The sequence below is a fragment of the Haliaeetus leucocephalus genome, unplaced genomic scaffold (genome assembly GCF_000737465.1).
Source record: "Haliaeetus leucocephalus isolate CR32 unplaced genomic scaffold, Haliaeetus_leucocephalus-4.0 Scaffold153, whole genome shotgun sequence".
Lineage (NCBI taxonomy): Eukaryota > Metazoa > Chordata > Aves > Accipitriformes > Accipitridae > Haliaeetus > Haliaeetus leucocephalus.
In genome coordinates, this window is record NW_010972589.1 from 1177139 (window position 1) to 1203521 (window position 26383).

General features: G+C 38.9%; 1 protein-coding gene across 2 annotated transcripts; it reads right to left on the bottom strand.

The window, feature by feature from the left end:
• Positions 1-1308: 1308 nt before the first annotated feature.
• On the bottom strand, positions 1309-26349 carry TOPBP1 (topoisomerase (DNA) II binding protein 1). 2 transcript variants are annotated; one of them, XM_010562041.1, is made up of 28 exons: positions 26280-26349; positions 25877-25964; positions 25170-25304; positions 24433-24576; positions 23475-23656; positions 23140-23333; positions 22132-22311; positions 20957-21126; positions 20248-20411; positions 19486-19733; positions 18875-19194; positions 17903-18075; positions 16663-16874; positions 15102-15391; positions 13288-13461; positions 12130-12239; positions 10895-11018; positions 10366-10515; positions 9745-9853; positions 8980-9172; positions 7935-8161; positions 6644-6807; positions 5615-5729; positions 4913-5076; positions 3859-3999; positions 2593-2682; positions 1933-2094; positions 1309-1535 (listed from the first exon to the last, which is right to left on the bottom strand). In XM_010562041.1, exons 2-28 carry the CDS (start codon positions 25955-25957, stop codon positions 1392-1394), a joined length of 4560 nt encoding a protein of 1519 aa, XP_010560343.1. In that variant the 5' UTR covers positions 25958-25964; positions 26280-26349; the 3' UTR covers positions 1309-1391. The 2 variants fall into 2 exon arrangements, with proteins under 2 accessions (XP_010560343.1, XP_010560342.1); XM_010562040.1 differs by lacking the exon at positions 26280-26349 and having other exon boundaries at positions 25877-26076.
• Between the last annotated feature and the right edge of the window lie 34 nt (positions 26350-26383).

Genomic DNA, 26383 nt, shown 5'->3' on the forward strand with positions numbered 1-26383 from the left:
CGCCCCTCCCCCCCAATAGGGGCACAGATCTCACTTTTAAAAAAGAATCAAATCCCTCACATTCGTGAGCATCACTCAGTCCTTCCTGACAACTTCTTTAGGTCATCCCAGCAGCGTGTCGCAGAGCTCACTGACAAAACTTACCCCGCACTAACACAGGAAACAGAAGCGCAAAGCACAGCCTTGCATGTAAAGGCAAGCTGCCTTCCTCCTCTCTCTCACCTGGAGACTCCCAAGGCTTAGGTCCCTTGTCCCTGCCCCCAGCAGCAAGGGGTTAGTTCTCCCCACCTAGAGCAAGGTTCTCCAGATTGCACAGGGCTTAGATGCTTGTGTCTCCTCCTGTCTTATATCTGCAACTGAAACTGATGCAAAGACTTTCTGTAGAACTGAATTCTATAGAAGAATTCAGCAACTAGAAAACAGAAGTAGAATATGCCCCCTGCCAAATAATAAAGAGATAAATTAAATAGACTTTAAAGATGTTGCACATATTACCACAGACAACTCCGCTGGTCCTGTGCAACTGGATGCACTTCTCTGTTCAAACAGGCTGCAGCAATTCTAGCTGTTTCAATACAGCTCCTCAGATTTCATAAGCACAAACACTTTCACCTAGACTAGCATGGTGCAACTCACATACAGTAAGTTTAGTAAACAGAGACCCAGACCCCAGAGTTACTGAAAGGTCAAACAGTTTGTCAAACACTGTGGTAGTCTGACTAAGAACAGTTCCAGCTGGTGAAAACTAAGGTCTTTGTTCTGCCTCTGGTTCCTGTTGCAGACTCCCAACAGGGAGGATGGTCAGACAAACTTCACCTCTTGTCAAATGCGGTTGATTCTATCTTTGCTGAACAGATTCTTTAGCACAGTGAATGGCAGTACCTCAGCAGCCTGTTTTACAGAAATAATTTATTACACCCTCTATCAGTACAAAAATTCACAAGCCAGTTCTTTTAGTCTGGTTTCCCTTTTCCCCCTCCAATAGAAAACATCAAAAGAGGAAAAATTCATTTAACACCTAAGTCCATTACTGTGCGAGAAATACAACAGAATTCTTACCAACTGGTATTTTCCCCACAACACACAGATAAAAGATGTCATAAGCATCTCACAGGGTATTTAACTATTATTTATTATACAATGATGTCCCTTAAAATCATTAGTGGGATAGTTAGGACATTTTGGAGACAAAGTATTTTTTGTATGAGTTCTTGCCATATTTTTAGATGCTACTGGTAACCAAAGCAATCTTTCCCATGAGTATTACTGTAACATTATTTTAATCTCAGGACAAATTAGAAGTTAAAATCAAAGCTTTTAATTTTTGTGGTGAGAGTGAAAAAACATAAATATGAATTTAAAAATGTACAAGTTAAAAGCACAGAATTTGCTCAGTGTATTCTGGATCGCTTGACTCCACTCATTTCTCCCAGTGCTTTTCTTTTCTGGGATAATCCAGTTCCACGTTCTGTGTTATTCTGAAGGCAAGATTCAGCTTGTGGCAGGCAGTAAGACTCCATTGGGGGAGGCGGATCCTTCAATAGAGGAAAAAAAAAAAAGTGGTTTAGCTCAAGAAGCTTCTGAAAAGAAAGGAACAGCTCATTAGTTTTCTAAAACTGAAAATAAAACAAACATTGCACACCTACATTTTGAATACGTTTTGCAAGCTCCCTACCCTGCAACAGATCCCAGTGCCAGCACTAGAACAAGTCATGTTATAGCAGTTAACATTTGAGGCCACAGATCGAAATACTCCCGTGTAGGTGCTGGTGGCCACAGCTTCTGGAAAAGGAGGCACACAACCAGTAGAGCAGCAGTCCCTTCAGAGGCTTCAGGTGGCAGGGGTTGCTGGAGGCAAGGGACTTGCCCCACTGCTCCTGAGGTAGGTAAAGAGCACCCCTGGGAGGTGAGCGCCCACGGGCACGCATGCACCTGGATGAGGTAGTCGGCAATGTACTCCGGTTTCAGGCAGTTCACTCCTTGGGCTGCTGCCTCTGCCACGTCAACCCTGGTGTCCTCTGGCTTCAGCTTACTGAAGTCAGCAAAGAGATGGGTCGCTTCTTTGAAGAGAGACACAGAATGACCAGAAAACACCTACGGATTAAAGCATGACAGGCAAAAACGAGTTTATTTTTTGTTTCTTCCCCAAGACAAATGCAGTTCATGACCTGTAATTTTGCTCATCAAATTAACTAGCAAACCAACGGGAAATAAGACACCAGGTACAGCTGTGTTCTGTGCCATCATGTACCTTTCAAGAAGGGTGATCCTTCTCATCAGAGCAAGCACAGAAATTCTACCCTCAATTCCCACCAGCACTACTGACTTGTGTGACTGCAGACAAGCTGCTCTGCCTGACCACTTGCAAAATGAAGATGACATAGCTTTTTCCTCCCACCCTTTGACCATGTCTCAGCTATCCTGTATAAGCAATTTTGTTGGTTAAGACCTTTTACTCACATGAAAAATGCCCAGCACAGAGTTTAACAGAAAGGAAAGGAAAAAAAGAGAGAGAGAGAGAGAGAGAGAGAAACATATGTATATTTAATTTAATCTCTGCACCCCACCCCCCCAAAAAAAAACCCTACATACTTTTGCTCCTCCTGACTGAAGAAGGCGCCTGAATCCCGCTTCCTTGGTTTGATCAACATTCAGGATCACTTTCCAGCCACTGAAAGCTCCCTAGATAAAAGACTCAATTTAGTCAAAAGTATGTTGGTACTAAAAAAGTGTAAAGACTTAATAGATCTATAATTTGCCCCTTTCAGGAATATCCATCAGATGAAGATTTGCTACTGTCTAGTTTTGTCTTTAAGTGTAAATGGCAGAAAAAAACCCCACAGAACATACAACTATTGAGCCACCACCGTACAGTCGGGCAGCTTGCCACCAAGCCCTTTCACCTGTGCAGCAAGATGGGCAAACCGATCTATGACAAGACCCTTGGCAATGAGTATTTTTTCCAGAACACCAGACACTCGTTTACAGAAACACATCTTAAGAAAAACAGTTCCTTGGAAACAACATTTCCGCCCCACCCCATACCCTACATTATCTACTCAGTTACAGTAACAACACCTAAGGCCAACTGGTATCCTCACACATGCACTCACTGTGGTTTCCACGTAGGCAAGGGGTACAGAGGATTTGTTACAAGCACTCATTTTAAAAAGGTTATCGTAAAATACACACAAGTCAAGATTTATACTGATGTGACTGAAACATCAGCAGCATTTCTACCTTTCAAAGAATACTTGACTGCAATGCCCGATTTGAGAGTTAAAAGGCTTTGGGGAGCCCCAGTCCCATTTTCAAAAATCTCACTGAAAGACTATGGAACTTGCACCATAAAAATCACGGAAGGTGCTTTAGGAAAGGCATAAACTTGTGCCCTGTTGGAAGCGCAGCAGTATGCTCATTGCTAGAGCTATAAAAATGCTGTCCAGAGAGCTGTATTCACCCATACGGCGCAGCACAGGATTTCTGTTACTGCGAGTACCAGTTGCGGTTTCCCAGTAAAGCTGAGTTAGGTTAGCTCCCCAGTCAGAGCTCTGAAGCATTAACATTATCTTCCTGGCTGAGGGACATTTACATACATAAGTAGCCACACTCCAGCTTTGCAAAACATGAATGATGGTTCAGGAGGAGATTAAGACTTTTAATATACCAGCACTAGAAGTTTTTTAAAAACAAAATTACTTAACTAGAATATATCCAGCTAAGTCGTTTTGTTCTTAAGGCAGATAACCTTTCCCTGCCAGTTAAGTTTCCAAGTTTCTTGGTGACAATCCCTGTGCTGTCCCACCCACTGTACAACTTACATTGCATGAGTATCTAAATACCTCAACAGTACCATACCTCAACAATTCCAGTTTCTTGCCTTCCTTTATGAATTTTTTTCCTCCACCTCATGGCTGCAAGTGCTAGTTTCTTCTGGTTTACATTGATTCCAGGCAAAACATTAAGTATGGAATTACTTCCCCACTCGTAATCTTCTTCCTAGAACAATCATAAGCTTGAATGACAAAGCAGTCCTGCCAACTTTACCAGCAGAAAAATAAGTTTAAAAAAACCACACCAAAAAGAAACAAACAAACAAAACAAACACCAGAACAAAGCCCAACTCAGTCTAGCTTTATAGATTGATTTTTTTCTGACCAAAACAGCACTAGGTAAAATTAGAGATAGGGCTCTTCATTGCACCTCTGTATCTAAATCAACTCATGTTTTCTGTGACATCAAGTCATGTGCACAACCAGATTCATCTTGCAGTTATCTACAATGGAATTCAACAGCAGGGCAAAGCAACTCACTACTCTGGACACCATCGACGCTACATTTCTGCAGCATCTTCCAAATCCATCAAAGTTGGTTTTGATACATAAAGACATGAACCAGTCTACAGGCATTATTTTAAAGTTAGCCTGGTCAATGCAAAAGAACTGCTAGACCCAGGAGAACTGTGAAGTAACAGTTAGGGAGGTGAGGAGTTGGAAGAGATAGTGTTCAAAAATATCTATGTACATGGTTATAGAGTTGGATTATTTAAAACTATTATATGTTCATTTATTGAAAGGATCAAGATTTAATTCCTGGTGTAACAAGATCCGTGTAAATTTAGCTGGTACCAGTGAGAATTTACCAAAAGGTACTCAAGCTTCAATTTTCAGAAATAACTATAAAAACTGTAGGTATTTAATTTATCCTATGCCAGGAGTTTGGTTCAGGACTAGTTTTCAGAGAAAAGCTTGCCAAAAATTTCTCAGACTTTGGATCCTCAAAAACTCCCTAGGCTTGGGCACCCTAAACTGCTAATTGGTTTTGAGAGGTGAAGTCCTTTCCTAGTAGTGCAAAATTAAAAGAAACGTGAAAAGGTACAACATAATCATTTCTCAGTAATAAGGTCACATGCCTGAACAAAGCAGCCAGCTCCTCTACATGCCTCCAGGTAGGAACGATGAAGCACCCACTTTCCAGCTGCCATCGAAGCCAAGAATTTTTCATTTCGAAGAGGATGTCCCACAACAATGTGTGTGCAAGTTGGATCAAAGCACTGTTTCTCAAGTACTATTCCACCTTGAATTGAGGAATGAATTTGATTCAAATTATTTAAGGGTCATGCTGTACCACAGAAATGAGCAACTCAAAGTGAGAATTATCTGAATTCAGATAAAAATATACTTAACTCAAATTTACACTGAAAGTATTATCATTGAAGTGACATGGGCAGAAGCTGGCAAGGAAGGAGAAGCAGCCAGGAAAGAGTGGCTCTGATAAAAATAAAGTGCCACTGTAACATGGACAGGAATGAGAGAAACACCAGAGGAGAGCAGATCCTGGGCACCCCCAACAGTAAAGAACGAGGCTGTTGTGGAGACAGCTAAAAGAAAACTGCCAGAAGACAAAACCATTGCTGTTTTATGGCAAAGCTGATAGCTCACATAATAATAATAATATATTCAAAGAATTGCTCACAAGCACAGAAAGCCATAAATTTGAGACCTCAAATCTGATGAGTCACTAACAGAAGCCCCTTTGTTTTCCCCAACGAGCCACAGCTGACCAGACACATACAGACACATACTATTCTTTGCATTTCACAAATATCTGGTACCTAATTCCTCAATCAGATGGCAGTAATCAAATCTTTCTTGAGGATTAAGAGAAGACAGCTGAAATTTACGGTGTTTTTCTCGTTCTTCATCAGCCTTCTCATCTTCTGTAACAGCCTGGAAATACAGTAACAGATTTTGAAAATATGACAGAAAGATTAGGCTGACAGCTGACTATTTCTCTGCCAAACGTTCTGGGTTATTTTTATATTAAGTTTTCTTTTAGCTAGGAAAAGCAGAACCAAACCTGTCAATCACTTGACAAAAAGCTTGGATCTTATCAAATCAACGTTAGGCTCCTGCTTAACATCCTCTTAGTTCCCCCTTTCTTCAGGGCACAACTGAACCAATCTGTCATAAAAACTAATCCTCCATTCATATCCACCGAACGTCAAGTTGAACACATGAAGAAATCATCATCCATCTATCACACTGCCTCATTCATTCAGATTTCCTGTAACTTCGAGGGCCTTTATGCATTTCCACCACAGCTGATTTACTAACATGACATGTTATGCCTCTGAAGACACATAGCTGCTGAACGTTTGAGCATCAAGTGATACACTATGGGCAGAAGACTAAGCTCATTTTCCTAGCCCCTTCCAAGCTCACTGTAAAATAGTAGAAGTTTAAACCAGGTTTTTGGCACAAAAATCATTTTCTGTTTGTACCTAAACATAAGTTCCAGATACCACCAAGGAAACAAAGGCCTAACCTTTTTTCCAACATCCTAACATGGCTGGAGGAGTTCCAAGTAATACACACAGTAACTCTCCACTCCAAAGCCCACCTCAGCATTTTAGCAGGAACTAACAGGACAAAAAGCTTTTTCTGTCTGAGCAACTACTATTTGTTCAAAATCTCGAAGAAAGGGGGAAAGAGAAATAGAACTGTACAAAATTAATCCATTTCAAGATTTTAAATGCAGATATTCACCTATTTTATATTTACCACCAAGTTCAAAGCTCCTTAAAGTGTCACTGTGTCTCTCGGAACACAAATCATCATAAATATTTCTTCATATGACAAACCTTTTCTTTAGGCTGTGGTGCCACAGGAGGGTTAGCCAGTGGGAAAGCAATGCTGGGGGCCTGCGGAGTGGGAATCAAGTGATCTTTAATTGGTGTTTCAGGATCTCTACGTACAGCATTCTTTAGACCTTCAACCAAGTCTCCATCCCCAGCCTCGGGAACAGCTGTGAAAGTAAAGCATTGTTGCATGACTCGTCTTTGGCTGAATATAATTATTGATAAAGTAAAAAATACAATTAAAAAATAAATAATTAAAAAAAAAAGAGAAGTAGCTATCCTAAAAGGACAAAACACAACTGCTGCTACAACATGTACAGTTACATTTCACCACTGCCTTTCATAAAGATGCTCTTCCTTACACCACAAACCACCAGTTGCAATATTGCAGACTCACATCCCTGGATGCCTTGCTTTGGAAAAAAACAACACACACCCCCTCCCCAAAATAAACCCCCTCAGATGGACTAATTTCTTTGGCTAAACTGCACTGATTCAGTTGAACCAAAAAATCAATTGAATGCATTTAGCTAATTTTCTTCAACCTCCTCTAGGACAGCATCAGTTTTCAGGAAGACTTGCCGCAAGCAAAAACTCTATAAGTAGATTGAGGGAAGGAGCTGGGGGCAGGAGGGAGGCAGTGGGGAGAGAGAAATAAAGGATTCTGCTATCTCTCAGGAGGCAGGAATGGGAAGAAAGCAAAAATAGATGAAAAAACATAACTATGTTGCTTCCTTAGTCCTAGCAGTAAACTAAAGACTTCAAAAAGAACAGGGAAGATCAATACAGTATCTTCACTGAATCCTGACCTAAGCACATCCATCAGCAGCTCTGACACATCTGTTTTTCAGGCTCATGGGTTATCTTCTTCCTATATCTCCATTCTTCACCTTTGAATATTTCCACTACAATTAAAAAGATTTTACTCCTGGTATTCCCATTTGAATTCCATTACACCTACCTGAATTGTTACCTGGAAACCAGCTGTGGTTCCAAAAAACAAAAATTAAAAATTGGAAGATTTCCTGAAGTTGATGCAGACTATTTTTAGACAAGCACTGCCTTGGTGTTTGACCACAAACGACAAATGGATAGGAAAGCTTCTCTTTAAAAAACAGCAACACATAATGGAGATAAAAGATATAAAATTTTATTTTTGGCATTAGAGAAATGCCAGCAATGCTCACTTTTTTTTTTTTTTAAAGTAGAATCCAAACACTACTGTATTTTAAAACTCTCAAAGATCAAATGGATGCTGTAACAAAGAAGAAGGATATTGTATTTCTGATTTTACCTATATCAGCAATCTCTGCATCAGCTAAAGATCCTTTGAAGGCAGACTCGTCCACATTCTTATTGGCGTTATTTTGACCTTGCTCAGTGTACTGGGAAGGACTATTAGGCCACTGAAAGTTGCTGACAAGTCTTGCTCTCTCCTCCCTCGCAGTAGGATCATCCCAGATGATCTGCTCATTCTGGGATGGCTCTGTGTTTATATCTGTAACTGCCTGACGGGATTGCCTAAGGAAAAAAGCACAGATACCTTAAATATGCATTTGCTTTACAGAAGACTACCATATTAGAAAGCAATGCGTTAATTATCACATCAACTGTAGCATCCAAGTGACCTCATTATTAGAGGAATGGCTGGGAAACAGGAAAATTTCAGTATAAAAGCAACTCCAGCAGCCTGGCTTTGTGAGCCTAAGAGTCAGCATAGCTGAAAAAAGGCAACCAAAATATCAGTAGGAGATGTTTTTATTATGTGTCATATTGATAAATTATTCCAAAATCAGTATACTCTACTCTTTACTGAACCTATTAACTTGCAAATAAACAACAAGCTAAAGGAATAATTTTGCAAGATTTCCATTACTTTCTCACTGTAGCTCAGCATAGTTAAGAGTTCAAATCCTACTCTCTGTTTAGAGAGAAGAGAAACATTCACAGAAGCGCTTTGCAGGAATACCTACTACTTGTATATGACCTATGTGGTGAAATACTGCAGCACTGCTTTCTTCAAAATCTGTAAGAACACTAACTAATCTGAAGAGAAAGGAAAGAAATCAGTTGGCATAATTCAATTCAAAACTAAAAAGCAATCACACTATTCTGTGATTTTTTGAAAAACAGAAGATACCTACTGTGGATTAAGATAACATTCTGATTTTATCTTGCAAGTCCAGTTAAAGATTCTGAATTGCAAGAGAAGCAACTTAAGTACATCAGTAGAGAAAGACAATACACCTGAAAATCCTGGAGACCTATTCATGTTTCAGTGAATATCTAGGTGTGCACAGGGAGGACAAAATAAGAGACTCTGAAACACAAATCAGTACCTTAGAGCTTCCAAGACCCTACTGCGGCCATTTCGCACAGACCGTGTGCTATCAGGAGTGGTTGGAGAACCATCAAAACTGTTCCTTGAAAGGGATCCTCTTTGCCCTTGTGGTTTCACTAGCGATGTGGCAGACATGATCTCCTGCAGCTGCCTCTGAAAGTTCTCCCTCATTTCTAGTGCTTGGGTTAAAACTTGAGAGAAGGAACAAAACTTCTAAGATCAAGACTGTTATATTGTAACAAGTGAAAAGTAACTGAAATTCCAGCCAACTTCCCTCCCCCCAACACACATCAGGACAAAGACAATACATTAAAAGGAGAGCAAAAGTTATCTGGGAAAAATTATCTAGGAAACCTACATATGCCCCAAGTCACCTATTCCTAGACACAAGGAGAAATCTCCATTTAGCTTACTTCTGAATTTGCTCACATGATCTAACTTACATCCACAATTCTCCCGTAACACATTTATTTACGTAACAAAATTAAATACGAACTTCAGAGTTTTATAAGGAAAGAAACAGCAATTAAGTAATTTGCAACAGATGATCATGATTTTCTTGTGGGCTGTCAAAGTCTTTAAAATAGAGAGCAAACCGCTTTCCTCTCATCCAGCAACAATAAGGACTAGCTGTACTTGACCAGTATATAAATATGGTACCTAAAGCTTCCCGATTTTGACATTCAGCACCTGAAACTGTAAAAGGCTTATATTGATAGTTTGATGTCCCACAACTATTTTGAGAACAGTGATTTACATTTACCTCCTTTGGATTCACTTGTTACAATATGTTCTTCCCTTGTAGTAACTGTTTCCTTTATTTGGTCGGTAGTTACATCAACTTCAGCATCATCTTCATCCACTGGAATAATCTAAAAACAATGAAGACAAGCAGAATTCTCAAATGCCAAAATTTTTTGCTTTTTACCCATGTTCAACACTTGTATAAATTCTGAAGATTATTAATCTTGCCTTAGAGGAAATCTAACCTTTCAGCTATTGCAATGACAGTAAAACAGTGAACAGCAGCAGCATCAGTGACAACACCTATTCTGCAGTCTAAATTTCTACCAAGGCAAGTTCACACCTTGGATCTCATTACCTACAAGAGAAGGCAAAGACTGGACCTACATTATTTTGAAATTGGAAAGCACTTCTAATCTTGAAATGCCTGTGTTTCCCTCCATCACCCTGGAAGAGGAGTATTACAAATGCAGAAAAACCTTAAGAACATCTGCAATAGCTATTATTAATTACTAGCTACTCCTGATTCAGGGCATCGCTGAATAAGCATCAATGTTTTTTATTAATATGTTAATATAACAATTAAGTTAACTGAATCCAAATCACTTCATACAACATGAATGCATATCACACATATCACCTCATTTTCCTCTGCTGGTTTTCCAGCTGACGAAAGTTTACTGGAGGAGGAGAGCCTGACTTCTTGCACTGCACTGATGTCCAGGCTCATTTTGGGATTGTAAGTGTGAGGAAAGAGAGATTCAGGAAGCCGTTTATATTCTTGGGCACTCTGTAATAACATCCATTAACTTAAGATGAGAAACTGATTTGAGATAAAAGAAATTTCACATAATCTAAACATAGGAAAAGTACAATAAAAACACCACCAAAAGAAGTACTTTACATAAGAGAAAAACGTGGCTCTCATTCTGGGAAACATGTAGTAGAAATGTTCAGTGGAAGAGAATTTCTTTTCTCCTCATGGAGAACAAGGTAAAAGTACATCAGTGAAAACTGATTGTTCAATTTATAAATTCAAAGCAGGATGCAAAACATCAGTTCCTATACATGTTCAGTACAAATGCAAACAGAAAATACACTGCCATACAACTGCTTTTAAGCCTCCATTTCCCCTCACTTTTAATAAGGGAACAAAGCAAGCTCCATACCTCTAAAAGCCAGTGTTCTGAAACAATATGTATACCCCGTTCTCTAACAGATTTGTACTCCTTATTGTTGTCATTTTGTCGTCCCTTGTAAATGAAGTGTGTTACTGTTTCATCAAGGCACCATCTAGAAAAGAAAACGACATACAACTTGGAAGATATAATTTCTATCAAAAAGTATCAGAAACCTAGCTCAAATTGTCCTATCCCTTGTTCATATTAAAATCTTGTTTTGCCTATTTTGTTATGCCTAAGTAAGCAATGAGCCCACTTACTTCATCAAAAAAGACAGCATTCAGTTTCAGGATAGAATAACTTCAATATCTTTTCAAAGCATTCCTGAAGTAAACAAAACTAGATCTGATAAACATATGGAAGAGGAGAGTTTTTTTACTTTAGCTGTTTTGTTTTGTTTTTAAGTGGAATTTCAAATCAGTTTCTGAAAAGAACATGTGACCCAGGATGAGAAAGCTTTTTCTTCTGTTGACATACTGAGCTGCAAGTGAAATACTGATCCTTAAAGCTTAAAATAAACAAAATGCGGGATTCTAACATTTAAACCAATAAAAACTAATATTTGTTATCTAACGCAAATATCTTCAGCATTTCTAAGCTACTACCAGACACAAGAGCAACTTCCACACCATGAATGATAACACTTATTGAAGAAGTCAGTAACAAAATACATAAATCATATTTAGTGGGAACAGAATTCTGTCTTAAATCACAAATGCTAGTTTGTAGTTTCTCTTCGTGACAACCTATTTTTCCAAGCTGTTCTAAGCACACAAACTTAGCCATGCCAATAATCTGTAAAATAAGCAGTTTTGAGCCAGGGAGAAACACACACAAATTCAGATCAAATTCAAAATCTAAAATAAAAGCAAATTTTAAACTACCCCAAAGCTAAACGTTTCATAGTTTTCTTCAAAAAAGAAGGGAATAAAATAAACATATAGAAAAAATCTGCAATTCGGGAAGACTTCAGGACAAACAGTCTTTCCAAGACATGCTTATCAAGAACAGAGAGACTGGAGATGTGTCAGGAAAAGATGGTCCTATTTCGCATTCGAAGCACATGGCCTCATTTTGCAATAGAAATTGTTTAAGATGGTGAAGTCTAACGTTTAGCTATATCAAAAGGTCACGTAGATAAAGCACACTAGAATGCGAAGACTTGTATGTATTAGAAGTCACATCAGTGCAGAAGCTTAGAAGCTGTTTCTATCAGTTGATACCTGTAGTCTGCCCCAAGAGAAGCTGCTAATGCATTCAGTTCACTTTGCTTCTTACTAAGTTTTTTACTAACATATATAACAACATCGGCCAGAGGCTTGGGCTCTTCTTCCTGTTCAAGAAGCACGGATAAAAACAGGAGAGTCATGTTTGGAAGGTTTCTGTATCAATAATAAAAATACTTTAATATTTAGTGTAGTATGTAGTAAAATATGCAATAACAACAGAACTAAGATAAACACATATTCTCTATTTTTGCTGCTCCCAAAGTCCACAGTCAAAACCCAGCACTATTATCATTCTATGCACTAGGAATCCACAAGACACAAGATTCACTCCCAGCTAGTCTCCCTAAGACATATTCTGCTCCTTCCATCACAGACCGAGCACTTCCTGCACTGAAATTAGGGAATTATCAAACCTTACACCACAGAAGTATTTCACTGTACTGGAGTGAAAAAAAGTAAGAATAAGGAGCTACAAAATAAGAAGTGACAGCCTTCCCTTGCTGAAGGCCATTAGCTTTCTTGCTGCTCCTCTACGGTAAACAGTGTACAAACATGACAAGCAAAACATAAATGCTCCCTTTCCTCCTGCATCTTCTTCTGTTTTTTCTCACTAGGGTAGATTAGACTGAAGAGGCAAGATAACTACAAGAAAGGACAACATAATGTGTCTTTATAAGGGGGTAAGCAACTGATCACATCTTGTGCCTTGTAGTAAGCAGGAGAGCAGCACCTTACAGAGGAATATAGGAAAAGGTGACACATACATTAAAAAAGAACTAGCTTTAGCCCAAGACAAAATATTTAAACCTGCTCCTCTGGAGGCTGGGAATTTCTTAAATGTGATGAAATCCTCTCATCCAATACTACAAAGTCTGTACTTATAAATATGTCATGTTACTTAGCAAGTGCTTAATATTCAAGACAGTAGTACAGACAGTAGAAAAAGGTTTTAAAATTCTTTGCCTTCCAGGAGGAAACTCTTCTATCCTACCTTCCTTTAACTGTCATGAAGAATGCATAATCATATGGATTTCCACTCAAACAGATCACAAAGCGCAATTCACAAACTCCTTTGTAACTTAAATCACAAAAGATACGGCATTTTCTTAATTAAGCCTATGCTCCAGAAACAAAAAAAACAAAATTTCCTACCACTTCTGGCTCTGCAGTGGTCAACTGAGGGCTGGCAGTAAGAGCTACTGTATGCCTTGTGCTGTTTGCCAGTGCCAATTTCAAATTTCTGCTGATGACTTCAGAGAGAGGTGTGCTCAGTTTCCTGGTTTTTTGATCAGGACCTCCTGGAGTTTCCAAAGCTGCCAGAGCATCCTACCAAAAAAAGAAGCAACTGACTGACTTTCACAAACACATTGTAAAATTCTCACTCAAGTGCAAGTTTCACAAATACAGCCTGTAGTAAGATGTTATACTCCTAAACCAGGACAGTGTACTGCAGTAGCAGCTAGCAAGTGCAACTGTAGTACCATTGCACAAAAGCAGTACAAGACAATCCCAATCTTAAGAGTCTGCATAAGCAAAACAGGAAGAAGATAGATTATCAATCTCTCTCTTCACCGCCACCAATGAAAACTGCCCTCAACGGAAAAGCCAGTGCCCAAACCCAGGTATTCCTAACCCCAACCAGTTATTTTAATTTACTAATACCTCCCCTGACAAGAGTTGCATATGAGTATGCGATTCTTTCTGCACCTTTAAAACACCGAGTTTCCTACTGCCCTTTTTTAAAAAAAGAGAAATTTTGGTCTAGAATATCTTGCTTTGGAAAATATCAGTGGTGAACTATTAGATTTCAAAAAGCAGAGTACCAACTGAGTCACAGATTCACTCACTCACAGAATGGTTTGGGTTGGAAGAGACCTTAAAGATCATCTAGTTCCAACCCCCCCTGTCATGGGCAGGGACACCTTCCACTAGACCAGGTGGCTCAAAGCCCCATCCAACCTGGCCTTGAAGGGATGGGGCATCCACAACTTCTCTGGGCAACCTGTTCCAGTGTCTCACCACCCTTACAGTAAAGAATTTCTTCCTTACACCTCACCTAAATCTACCCTCTTTCCGTTTAAAACCATTACCCCTCATCATATCACTACATTCCCTGATAAAGAGTCCCTCCCCATCTTTCCTGTAGGCCCCCTTTAAGTACTGGAAGGCTGCTGTAAGGTCTCCCTGGAGCCTTCTCTTCATGAAGCAGAACTAACTAAAGAGAACACTGGATTCATCTGGTTTTGTAACACACGTTTTGTTCTATTGCAGGCAGAGGGGTGAAAAAAAAACACAACAAAACAGCGAACCCATAAACAACCCCCCAAAAACCTAACAACTTCGCAGGAATTCAATGCATCGATCTTTCAGTTAAGGCCTCAAAAATGAAAAACAAACCTGAAGCGCAGATACTGCCTAAGTGTCAGGGGTTTCTTTGTTCTAAGACTAGTATTTTTTCTAGCCTTTTGTGGCCTTCAGAATGAGACGATGAACCCAAAACCCCAATGCATTTTTCAATCTGCAGTAACAGTTTTGTAATTGCTATAAAGCTATTACATTAAAAACATGTAATTAAAGTAGCATTTCATCGCAAAAGCAGCAAACACTTGTTTCCAAATATCTGCAGCAATTATAAGCCTTCTTACATTTCTCAGTCTTTAGATGTAAAGAACACAGATTGTGTACCGTGTGAGGTATAGAACACAGGAACATATGATGCAATAAGCACAAAGGAGCTTTGTTAAGGACATTATAGCATCTACTAGTCAATAAATTTAGTCCACAGGTCATTGACTAGAAATATATATAAATAAATGGAGCCAGTTATCCTGGCTTATTCAAAATGGAAAGTCTGTACATTAACAGCATAAAAAGGGGTAAGCACAAGTTTCTGTGCCCGTTTTAAGTTTATGCGCTTCTTTAACCCTACTGGCTCTACAAACTGAAAAATTTGCAAAGATGATCACCTTTACATCAAAAGATGGCTTGAATAACTTGTCTTTGGAAAGAAATTTTGACGGTGTATCAAGATGTAAAGATGGTTCTTTCTGTGGCAGTCCCCCATGTGTAAGGGGGGTTGTCTTCCCAGTATGATGAGAGATTACAGCTTGGAAAGCTTTACTCTGGAACTTGTTGATATCAAGAGGGGTCACAGCTGGTTTTTTTCCAGCTTCAAGGAAATAAGTAGGTTGTTCTGAATCAGAAGATTTAACCGTTGCTGGTGTCTTGCTAAGCTGAGTAATGGAACTCTCCTTATCTTTAAAAGAAACAAAGAAAACATAAGCAAGCGATCTGATTTTTCTTTTGAACACAGATCTCATACACTTTTATTTAAACAACTGAAAGTTCACCTGACCTTTCTTTCCCTAAAAAAATAGTTCAAATCCTCCTCCAATAAATGCTCTAAACTGATGATTGTATTTTAAAAGCCAGTATCGTAAGTGTCTCTTCCAGTTAACTACTTAGTTTGAATTACATTGGTACTGAGCTTGACCCCAAGTGTCTGAAAAATAGTGAGCAACCCCTGGTCCGCTCACAATGTTTGCAGTTCCACACATACCTGGATAGCTCACATATGTTGTACAACAACTATCAAAATACAAATCCAAGAAAAAGATGCAATACACAATAAAACCTTCCCTTTCAACATTAAAGGTAACTCCCCCTCCCTGGATCCTTACTTCCCATGCAACGTGAAAGTTCTTTTGTATTCATGACTCTGAACCACACCTCTTTAGGTCACTATGTACACTTCCAGTCCTTTATGTCTTTGGGTTAATAGGACCAAGATTTAGCCTTAAAGTTTATCCATCATAAATGCTTCTAGATAAGCATGACTCATCATCTTAATAGCTCAAGAAGACTAGTACAAGAATTGCTTTTACACTTTATTGCTCGTTTCTCCCCTGACCTCTTGCTTTTTTTCCTTAAAAATGTAGTATACAGGTAAGATGCGCCTATGCCAACAACATACCTTTTGTCCTCTGACTTGGTGACCCATATAATTAATTCAAAAGGGCACTGGTAAAACAGGTCTGCTAACATTCAGTATTAAATCACTGTAGTCTGCATCTTAATATGGAAAAAATATTGCCAAATAAAAGGTGTGAAATAACTGGAAAAGGAGCAGAAGCACCAGAAGATGAAGCAGACATGAAGGACTGAACAGAGGGGCATCATGTCATTGCAGACTAACAAGTTTTAAGCTGGATCTATCATCAATTCCCACGCAATCTACAGAGCAGCACATGTGTCAGAAAGGACAAAGCTGAGACACTGAGCTTGATTCCCAGCTGACGGATAACAAGACTCCACTAACTCCAAGAAACTTGTAGGAAACGCACAGTATCACTTCTAAAATTACGACTCAACAGCAGGAAAAAAAATGGAAAAAATACTTGGAAAAATATCCTTTAGCTCTAATACTTCAAAGGTGTTAGGAAAAAAAATTTCATCATACCTGCCTTCTTTATCGTGAAAGAACAGTATAATGACGCAATCATATTCCCTAACTTGCTAATAACCAACCTTCAGCCTCTGCATTTTCAACCAAGAACTTGCTTTCATCTGCTCTCTTTCCTGTCCTTGCAGACTGCAAAAGCCAATCTACAGTGACTGCTGGCAAATTACGCTTCTTTGCAACTTCATACTTGGAGCCATCTGGTTCTCTAACCACAAGATGGGTAGTGGCAAACATTCCCTTTTTTGCATTGGCTTTCCACACAAAGAATTCTTGGACTCTAAAATTAGATTAATAAAAACATTCATTTAGTCATAAACAAAATTAATCTAGGGCACGTTTGCACTATTATAAAATGCATTCAAGCAACAGAAAAAGAACCAGTAGAATTATCTAAGGCTATCCACTTTGCACTTTACAGCCTAACCTATACCTACAAGCAACAAAAAAAAAAAAAAAAAAAAAAAAAAAGTAAAAAAGAAATGTTTTGCTTCTACTGGTATTGGAAACATAACATTTCTCATACTCCAGAAGTCCTTATATATCCCATTTCCAAATCATACACTGGACCTAACATTCTTCTGCAAGATTAATGGGACAGGCTGGATTCCTTTCTGGAGCCGCCAACAAGCATCATTTCCAAATGAACAATAGTTTTCTTTATATTACAGTTTTTCTCTTATCATCAAGGACTTCTAAGAAGACGACAGGACTGAGAACTCACCGACAAAGAATTTAGTTCAAACAGACTACAAATCAGATCAAATGATACTCTAAGCTATACAATTTTGCCACTTCATGAGTAAATATGTTTTCCTTAATGTTTTTCAAAGATCCTGATGAATTGGGAGCAAATAATTCACCATCCCATCTCCTAAGAGATGGTGCACTATCACTGATTATGAGGCTGACCCAGATAATACTGAGGAAGATGAACAATGGTCCGCTCCTGGACAACTGAAGAGCAACTCAGAAGGCCTGACATGTGAAAAACTGATGGTTTTGCTCTGTTTTAGAGCAAAGCAAAAAGTTACTGAAACTCAGTCATTGGGAAATATGAGACTGAGCGTATTCTGGTAGAAATTAGGCTGTGTGAATACAAACTAAATTTCTCTAAAGGAGAGGAAAATAAAAGACCTATATAATAACATCTCACTGCTTCAGCACTAGGTTTTGTAAATGAATAGAATCCCAAAGAGCCTTTAACTCTAATATTTGTTACTCCTGTAAAAGAAGTAGTGAAATGCATAACGGATTTCATCACACTGGCTGTCTAAGAACAAGAAGAAATGGCGACAGGAGACATACCTGGCTCCTAGCAGTCCTGCCAGATAAACCAGGGCATCTCTCTCTGCAACAGTGAACTGGCTAAAAGAAAGAACACAGTCTTCCAGAGGGGTAACTCCTTCCATTACCGGAACTGGTGTGAAAAGTGGATTGGACTGGGGATCTAAAAGGACCTGCTGTTCCACACATGTAATCTTAAAGAAAGGGAAAGAGATAAAAATGCAAATCAAGCCAAATAGCAACAAAGCCAACAATATTTCAGCAACTGTATGATAGCATTTATGGACTCAACAAAAAGCAATCCTGCTTCCATCATAACATCTGAGGCAAATTATTTCCCACTGAATCAGACAAATTCTTTTCTAGATCATTTAAATTCTGTCAGGTTTGACGTACTGAGGCATTATTCAGAACTTTTCAGTTACTACTCTTCCAACCCTGGAGGCTCCTTTAAAGTATTTCCAGGTGTGATCTGAGGGTCTGTACAGATTTACTTCACAGAAAGCGACCTAGTACTGAAAAATACAGCAGTTAGTCTACACCACATGCCCACTCTTGGCAAATACGGTTAATATTTTTTGACTTTGAGCTATAAAGCTGACTTGCTCTTCTGACACAAGTTAAAAAGCTGTAAAAAGCATGAAACAAGAAAGAGCAAGCACAAAAATATCAAATGAAATCATTATCAGTCAACTAGCTCCTACAATTCATTAGAGAGAATGCTGTCAGACTCTCACATAAGCAGCCTCTGAGTCATGACAATGAAATCCTATTTAACAAGCCTGTAGAAAATGAAATGAAATGGATAAAAGGTACCTTACAGATGCAGAGGCTTTAAAGCATGCTTTCATTTAGTACATTTCTAATGAAACAAGGCTAATCTCTTCAGTATTTTTCTTACGCTTAAGCCACTGATAACTCCGCATTCTGACAAGTCACATTTCTAATATAGATACCTGTTTACTCACAGAACTGAAAGTGTAACTCCCTTACCAGCCACGTATTTGTGACAACATCACCAACAGTCAGCTTCACTGTGCACCCCAATAAAGGTACCACAGCATAGTCTGCAATGGTTCTGCTCTGCAGCGGCAGAATTTTCCCAGCATTCTCCTTTATAATATCTGCAATGCAGGACTCATCCTCTTCACCAAAACCCAAAAGAAGAAATCTCTTTCTAACAAATAAGCCTCCTTCAGCGAGTGCAGAAGACTCTCCCAAAGAACCATTACAGACCGAAGATTGATTCTCTCCCTGAACAGTCAAGTGAGTAATATCACTGAAGGTTCTGGATGTCAGTTTTTCAACTTCATCTGAAAGGAAAAAAAAAAAAAAACAGAACAACCAACCATAGTAATTGCTTGACAAGAACATCAAAGACAACTCAAAATAGTTTCATGAAGATATGACAGTATTCTGCTGTTTTCAGCCAGGTTTTAGTTAAAAACTGCTCTATATAGGCCTGTTTAAATTTGATTTCTAAAACACAATATAGAAGTTAACATACTAGATGCAGCTAGCTTTTTAATATGCAAATGCTGCAAAACTCAAATGCTAATTATGAGTAGTTAATCTTCCTATGGTATGCTGAGCCTAAAACGTACCCATTGTAGAATCATTATTTACGTATTGAGAGAGGAAGTCCTCTTCAGCAGCTTTCCGGTGCTTTCTAACGTTCATAGCTTCTTTCTTCAAAAGATTGTTATTTTTGGGAAGAATTGACTTCATTCCAGGTTGCTCCAAAATTGGGTTCTCTAACAGCTGGTAGTTCAGAGGGACATATTGCTCCACTGGATGTAGATAACCTTTACTAAATGACTCCAGCAACCATTTTGCTGTTACTACATGAGGCCTATAAAATAAAGTGTTATACAAACAAGTTACAGAAGGTTTCAGAACTGTGATTCTTCTTTCCCACTACACAAATACTAGTATATACACACACACCTGAAGTTTGTAACTCCAACACTAAGCAAGCTTTGGGCACTTCACAAACCTCAAGATTTTTTTTTCATTCTTTCAGTCTGAGAACAGAGAATTTCATACTTATTTTCTATAATGTAAATTTTATCTGCCACTGCTGGATTGCCAAATCCTTCCTCCTCAATATATTAACAAATACATGTTAACACCTCTTTTCACCAATAAGAATACTTGTTTTTCTGTTCACTGAGGTGACTCATGCCTACCCAAAAACTACAGTATTCAAGAGCACATGAAGATGTACTCATGAATACTAGCTGTAAGTCTTCTCATTTAAGTCAAGAACTATTTAGGATTTTCAAATCAATACATGTTTTCCTGTTTACAAGGTGGTGGGAGAAAGAAAACAAGGTGAAGTAGACCTTAAGCAATATAGTTATAACCTGTGAGCTGTCTTGTCCAAAAAGTGTTTCAGCTCATCGTTGTTTTCCCCCAAAATGACATGGGTAACATCTTCGTTCAGTTGATTAAATCGAACACCACCACCGCAATTAATAAGCCTTCTCATCTTGTCCAACTTCCTGCCACTGAAGCCACACAGATAAATCTACAAAAAGAACAGAGCAACAAAAAAGGCTTTTTAAAAAAATAAAAGTAAAAAATTAAAAATAAGGTAGGATATTTTGGTATAATTTGTTTTGACTGCTGTAGAACACAGAAAATAGTGGTGCAGCTTCTGAGAAGCAGCAAAAAAGTTAAGCATTTGGAATTGGATTAATTTATCTTTGCAAATTAATCTAGCAAAACTTCAATATTTACTAATGGAATGAACCCCTAGCCAAAGTCGTACAACCTGAAAACAAAAAACCACCACCCAAAACCACACACCAATTCTAGAACCCATTCACTATAGTGTGTTTAAATATATATGTCTATAAACATATAATTTTATACTTATACTACATATTTAATATAATTATACACACACACGTAGACACATACGCAAGCTACAGCATGTGGACACAAAATAAATCTGGCATTTGCTACTGACCATAGAAGCAATTTACTCAAGCAGCAATTGCCAGTGCTTCAACCTAGTTGCTTCCACAGTGTTAAGACTGAACATTTCAAAGTATACATTGTTAAACATACTCGACACCCATCTAACAAATCTTCAGGGTCTTGAAAAGAACTTATATCCAAGTTTTCCAGCTCATCAGGAAGAGGATCCAGTCTGCTGCTCATAGCAGAACTACGTGCGGTTTCATTAACACTACTTGAATTGATATTAGAAATGTGGCTGACGTCCGAAAAGGTATGATCTTTAAATAAAATTTAAAAAGATGCATTAGTTTTGGCTCATCTCTCTCCACCTCCTCACTAAACAAAATACAAAACAGTGCTAGAAGGAAATGTAAAGGCTGAAGAATAACAAACACTAGGTAAGTAGAACCTTGGTTAAACCAAGGGTTTTATTTACACACAGACTGCGTATGGTCTTACTAGCAAGAGTGCTTAGGCACCTTCTGTTTATTGCCAAATGGATGTCATCTCTGAGACAGCAGCCAACAAGACTGGTTTTCAAAGCTTTTATTCCAGTTTTGCGGCCACCTATTAGAAATACTCTTAAAAATAGACAGGCCTCTCTGTAGTAAGGAGAAATCAACATGAAGCTCAGTGATTAAGAGAGTTATATGCAGTTTCCATAATACCTAACTAGAATTCCCAGTGCTCTGTTGGTAGTGCTACCCCAGCGCTCCTGTTAACTCATTTCCTGAAGCAGTAGACAGTAACAGGTGTTTGGAAAGATACATTTAAAGCTGGCTGTGTCTTTCATGCTACCATGTTTACAAAATGCTTTTAACTTTCCTTCTGTTAATAGCATGCAGTAAGTAAAAACAAATACATGAAGAAAAAAAAAACAGAAAAAATAATGCTACTTAAAAAAAAAAAAATCTGTATTTGTTCCCCCCCCTAAGACTGCTGTGAGATTAAATTCATAACAGACACTTGTTTTAAACTACAAATGTATGAACAGTCATGCTTTTTTAGGAATTAAAGATATACACCACTGATTCTTAGACAATCAAATGCCTAATTCAAGTCTACTTTTTAAACAACTATTCACATGTTTCAAGTCTACACATGTTGGAATATTCAACATGCATAGAAGTAATCTGTTATGTTTTAAGCATAAGCAGAATCAGAACCCAAACTGTCAAACCAGCACTGCAAAAGCAAGCAGCACCCTACTAATTCAAAACAGTTCTTCGTTACTACAAATGTTTCCTACCTTACTTCAACATATTTTAAAAGGTTTTACTTACTGTCAGGCTTCCTGGCATCATTTGTAGGTGTTGATGTATTGGGCATATTACTCAGTTTTGATCCACTCTCTATTTTATATATTGTCTCATCCTGACAGAAGCCTTTTGCAATGCTGTCAGAAAACCACTGCACAGACACACAGTGCACATTCCATTTTCTGGCACATTCATACTTCTGACCTTTCAAATGTAAACAAAATAAAAATCACAAGTCACTAAAATGCTCATGTTTCAAACAGTGATCACTGAAAGATGGCTGGACATTAAGAAAATTTTAAAATTCAAATAACTGATTTCAATGTGCAAGTTGTGTTATCCTGGTCTCTTCCGATAAGTTGGTTATTTATTCTCTAAATAAGGTTAGAGGAAAAAAACTCATCGATGGCTAGCTCATGGGTAGAGTATGACAGGGCAGTAAAGCAAGGGGGGAGGGGGGAAAGCCTTTAAAGCTTTCAAGCACAGGGGAAAAAAAAGTTTTAAAAGTCCCAGGATACTTCCCCATAGGGAAAGGGAAGGAAATTGGGGGAAAAAAAGAAAACCCTTCCCATTCTTCTCCCAGTAAAACTACAATCCTTTCATCTTCCCAAGAGGAAAGAAAGGGAGTTTTCATTTTATCTTAGTAGGGAGTTCAGACGGCACAAAGAATAGATCAGTTAAAAAACATTAGTCCACAACCGAATTTCAATCAGCATATAAATTAAGTCCTATCCAGCTCTCCCCAAAAATTTAGTTTTTCTTTATTCTTCCATCCCCTCTAGGATTCTCCATTTTTCTTCCCTTAAATACCATTTGGGTCTCTTGTTTTTCCTCTTTTGTTCTCTTTCTCATGGCTTTAGAGCAAAGTAAGGGTACCCTCTGTTACTCTTCCCATCAACAGTGATTCCTTAAACAGAAGTAGTAAGAGCAACACTGAAGCAGACACAGAGACAGCTCAAACTCTTATGCTTATGCATATTTACCCTACTTCAACTCAAGAAGTAAAAATAGTATTTACTCTGTAAGTTCTACCTTTTGGCTCTTGAACTATGAGGTGAGTACATTCATTCATCTTGAGCCGCCCTGTATATTGCCCACCATGTTCAGCAGTGAGGCGCTGGACTTCTTTCCTTTCCGAACTACTTAAGCCAGTTACGCAAATTGTACAGCCAAGGAACACAGGACAAGCGTAGTCTTCCATGTTAACATCAGTGTATCTCATTATGCTAAAGGAATGAAAGAAAGAAAAAAGGAAAGAAAATATTTTTTCTTCCAAGTAAAATCAACCAGAAAAAGAAAGTAGCCTGTACCACCATAAGAATTACCAGTCCCCCAAACAAAAACAGTTTTGTTGTGGCTTTTTATACCTTTGCTGAGACTTATCCCACAGTGTCTTAACCCAAGAGGGAAGCAAAACAGGTTTTTTCAGAGAAGCAGCTACTAAGTATTTCCTGCTGCCAACTTCCCCAGCTATAAGATGGGTTACTGACACACTGAGGTCTCTGGACACACATCCACCCATCATCTGCACATACTTATGAACTTCTTCCTGGGTGGGGAAAAAAAAATTATAAAAAATTATCAAGAAAAAAGAAAGAACCTACATCACACTCACATTCACCTTAAAAAACAAAATCATGGATTTCAATTGTCCATGGTTTCTCCTAAAAAACTGTTCAAAAATACAAAATGGATATATATGGAAGCCATAAAACCCACCAAATATAATTTCCATTTTATTTGCATTTCTGATAAGCTGAACATAATACGTACCCTTAAAAAAATATGACAGTCATACAGTATTAGTAAAATTTTACAGATGGTTGACATTTTAGGTAGTATAAATTAGAAAGAGATATCGGAATAAATAAAAAGTAAATTTCTACGATAAACTATTTAAACCATAGCTGACAGGGTATTAAATCTTTACCATGTAGTTTTGAGCAACCAGAAATAGAGCGTGTTGTCTGTAGCATTATAGTCACAGACAAAATAGCAAGATTAAGTGATCCGTCTAATCAGTTAATAAAAATCCCTAACACGTTTACTCCCATATTAATACAGCTGAAATCTTACATGATTATATATGTATATGCTTATGTAATATACACATGTGCATGCACAGATATATCTCTACATATGCTCCCTCTTTCTCCATACAACTCTCTACATAAACTATAAATAATCTACAAACCACAGAAAGACTAGACATACCTAGACACAGGCACAGTTATATATAGTATGACTGCTGCCTTAGTAATGAGCCATCTGAAGCCAACTGACAACAATAATCAGCTAAACAATCCATTTTGTACAATGCATTACCCTAACATCTTTTTCAAGGCTGGTACAGGATACTGTTACATCGGCCATGGTCATATTGTACACAGGACACTCGGCTCTTGGGACACATTGCTGGGACTGCATACAGTACAGGACTACCTGTGGTCCAACAATTCTACAGCCAAGCTGCAATAAAACAACAACAACAAAAAAAACAACCAAGCAAGAACATTAGCAGAAGGTACACTGGTATAAAGAAGGCTTTCCTTGTCCCTGAATCCTAAGGAAGGCAGGGCCCTTGTTCGGTCCTCCTCCTCCAGCATCTCCAGGTAGTTGACAGTTTTGTTTTTACTTTCAGCTGCAGATTTTCAGTACAATCCTTGTAGGTTTTCTGGCCTCAGTAAAAGCAGCAGATGCTATAGCTAACATGCCAGAGAATTCCAGCTAGCCCATCTTTGTCTGCTGGACAACTCATTGCAGGTCAAACTAAATCGTGTTACTCAGGGGGTAAAAAAGTGTGAGAGCCAGCTTAGCAACTCCAGCAGAATCAGAACTGATCACACTATTTATTTTTCCACATGCTTCAAAATAATCCTTATGCTTTGCTAGTCATCTTCTTCCCTAAATACAGGATGCAGTGACGTTTTAAAGATTTTATTGTGAATAATTCATGTTGCTATTATTCAGTGCAAAAAGAGAGAAGATAGGGTGTAAGTATGGACAAGAGAGCTTCTAGAAGAGAAAGAATATAGCTAAAAGTAAGTTGATGGGTAGCATACCTTTTTGAGATGACTGAAAACAACGCCTTTAAAAGGATCACAAATGTAAAGTGATTTATCATTTTCTTTTATATTGAGTGCTGTTTCTTCTTCAAGGATCTGGAGATGCTCTTCTGACTGAAATTCTTTTATAGACTGCAGGTAAACAGTGCATACATTTATTTAACAAATCACAAATAGCCAATCCTGTGGAAACTACACAAGTACTACTTGAAACAGCTCACAACAAAGCTACCATGCCAGAGTGTAACTGGCAGAAGAAAGGGCTAAAATACCTCATGGGTGTCCCGCTCATTCCCCCAACTCTTCACAATACTCAGACTTAAACATTCTTCATACAGACTTCAGGACCTGATCCTGCCACAGTGCCTTTAGCTCCCGCTAACCTCTCAAGGTGGAAAACAATCCACAGTATCCTTCCTAAGTTTGCTTAATGCTTAGATGAGTGACCATCATCCAGACCTTGCCAGCTACATGTCACTTCGCTAAATGTCAACAGCTTTTGAAATGATAATCATTTCTTGTTCAAGAAGTAATTTCAGCAAAATTGCTCTTGTTGAACAAACTTTATTAAACACCGAACACCTCTATTACAGAAATAGCTTTATTCCCAGATGTATACATAAGCTACATCTAAGTCAACCACGAAAATAATTTAACTAGGTAGTTCACCGAGCTCACTGAGAAAGGTGATCAACCCCACTTACCTCAAGAGCTTTAAAAAAATACTCCGAGTTCCCAGAAGACTTTATGAATTTCACAAAAAACAGCTCCTTACTACCTTTCATCCTTTAACTGAGAAGCAAAACCCAGTAAGCGTCCGACACTTGCGGCGTAGCCCTGAACCGCGCAGTGACGGGGCACACCGCCCACCGCCAGGGGCTGTGAACCCCCCTCCGCCCTGCCCCTGCCCCCACCGGCCCGCCCCACGCCGCCCAGCCTCGGCGCCGGCTCCGGCCGGAGAGAGGCGGGCAAGGCCGGGCCAACCGGGAGGCCCCTTCCCCACAGGGCCCCCTCCTCACGCCGGGACGCCGCTGCCGCCCGACGCGCCCACCTCAGGGCTCCCGCGCACCCGGGCGAGTGCCCGGCGCCGCCGGTTTAACCGCGCACCCCACCGCGGGCCCGTACCCGGGCCCGGTCCTGAGCTCGGTCCCTCACCCACCGCCTCCGCAGCGGGCGGGAAAGCGGCGGACCCGCACTGCGCAGGCGCGGGG

Excerpts from the sequence above, each read along its gene's own strand:
- TOPBP1 (XM_010562041.1), bottom strand. The coding sequence starts at position 25,957 with ATGAAAGGTAGTAAGGAGCTGTTTTTTGTGAAATTCATAAAGTCTTCT. Across the intron at positions 11,019-12,129 it reads TCTCTTGGGGCAGACTACAG|ATGGTGCCTTGATGAAACAG; the intron begins GTATCAACTGAT and ends TTTCTTTTCTAG. Across the intron at positions 5,730-6,643 it reads CACCACAGCCTAAAGAAAAG|GCTGTTACAGAAGATGAGAA; the intron begins GTTTGTCATATG and ends CTGTATTTCCAG.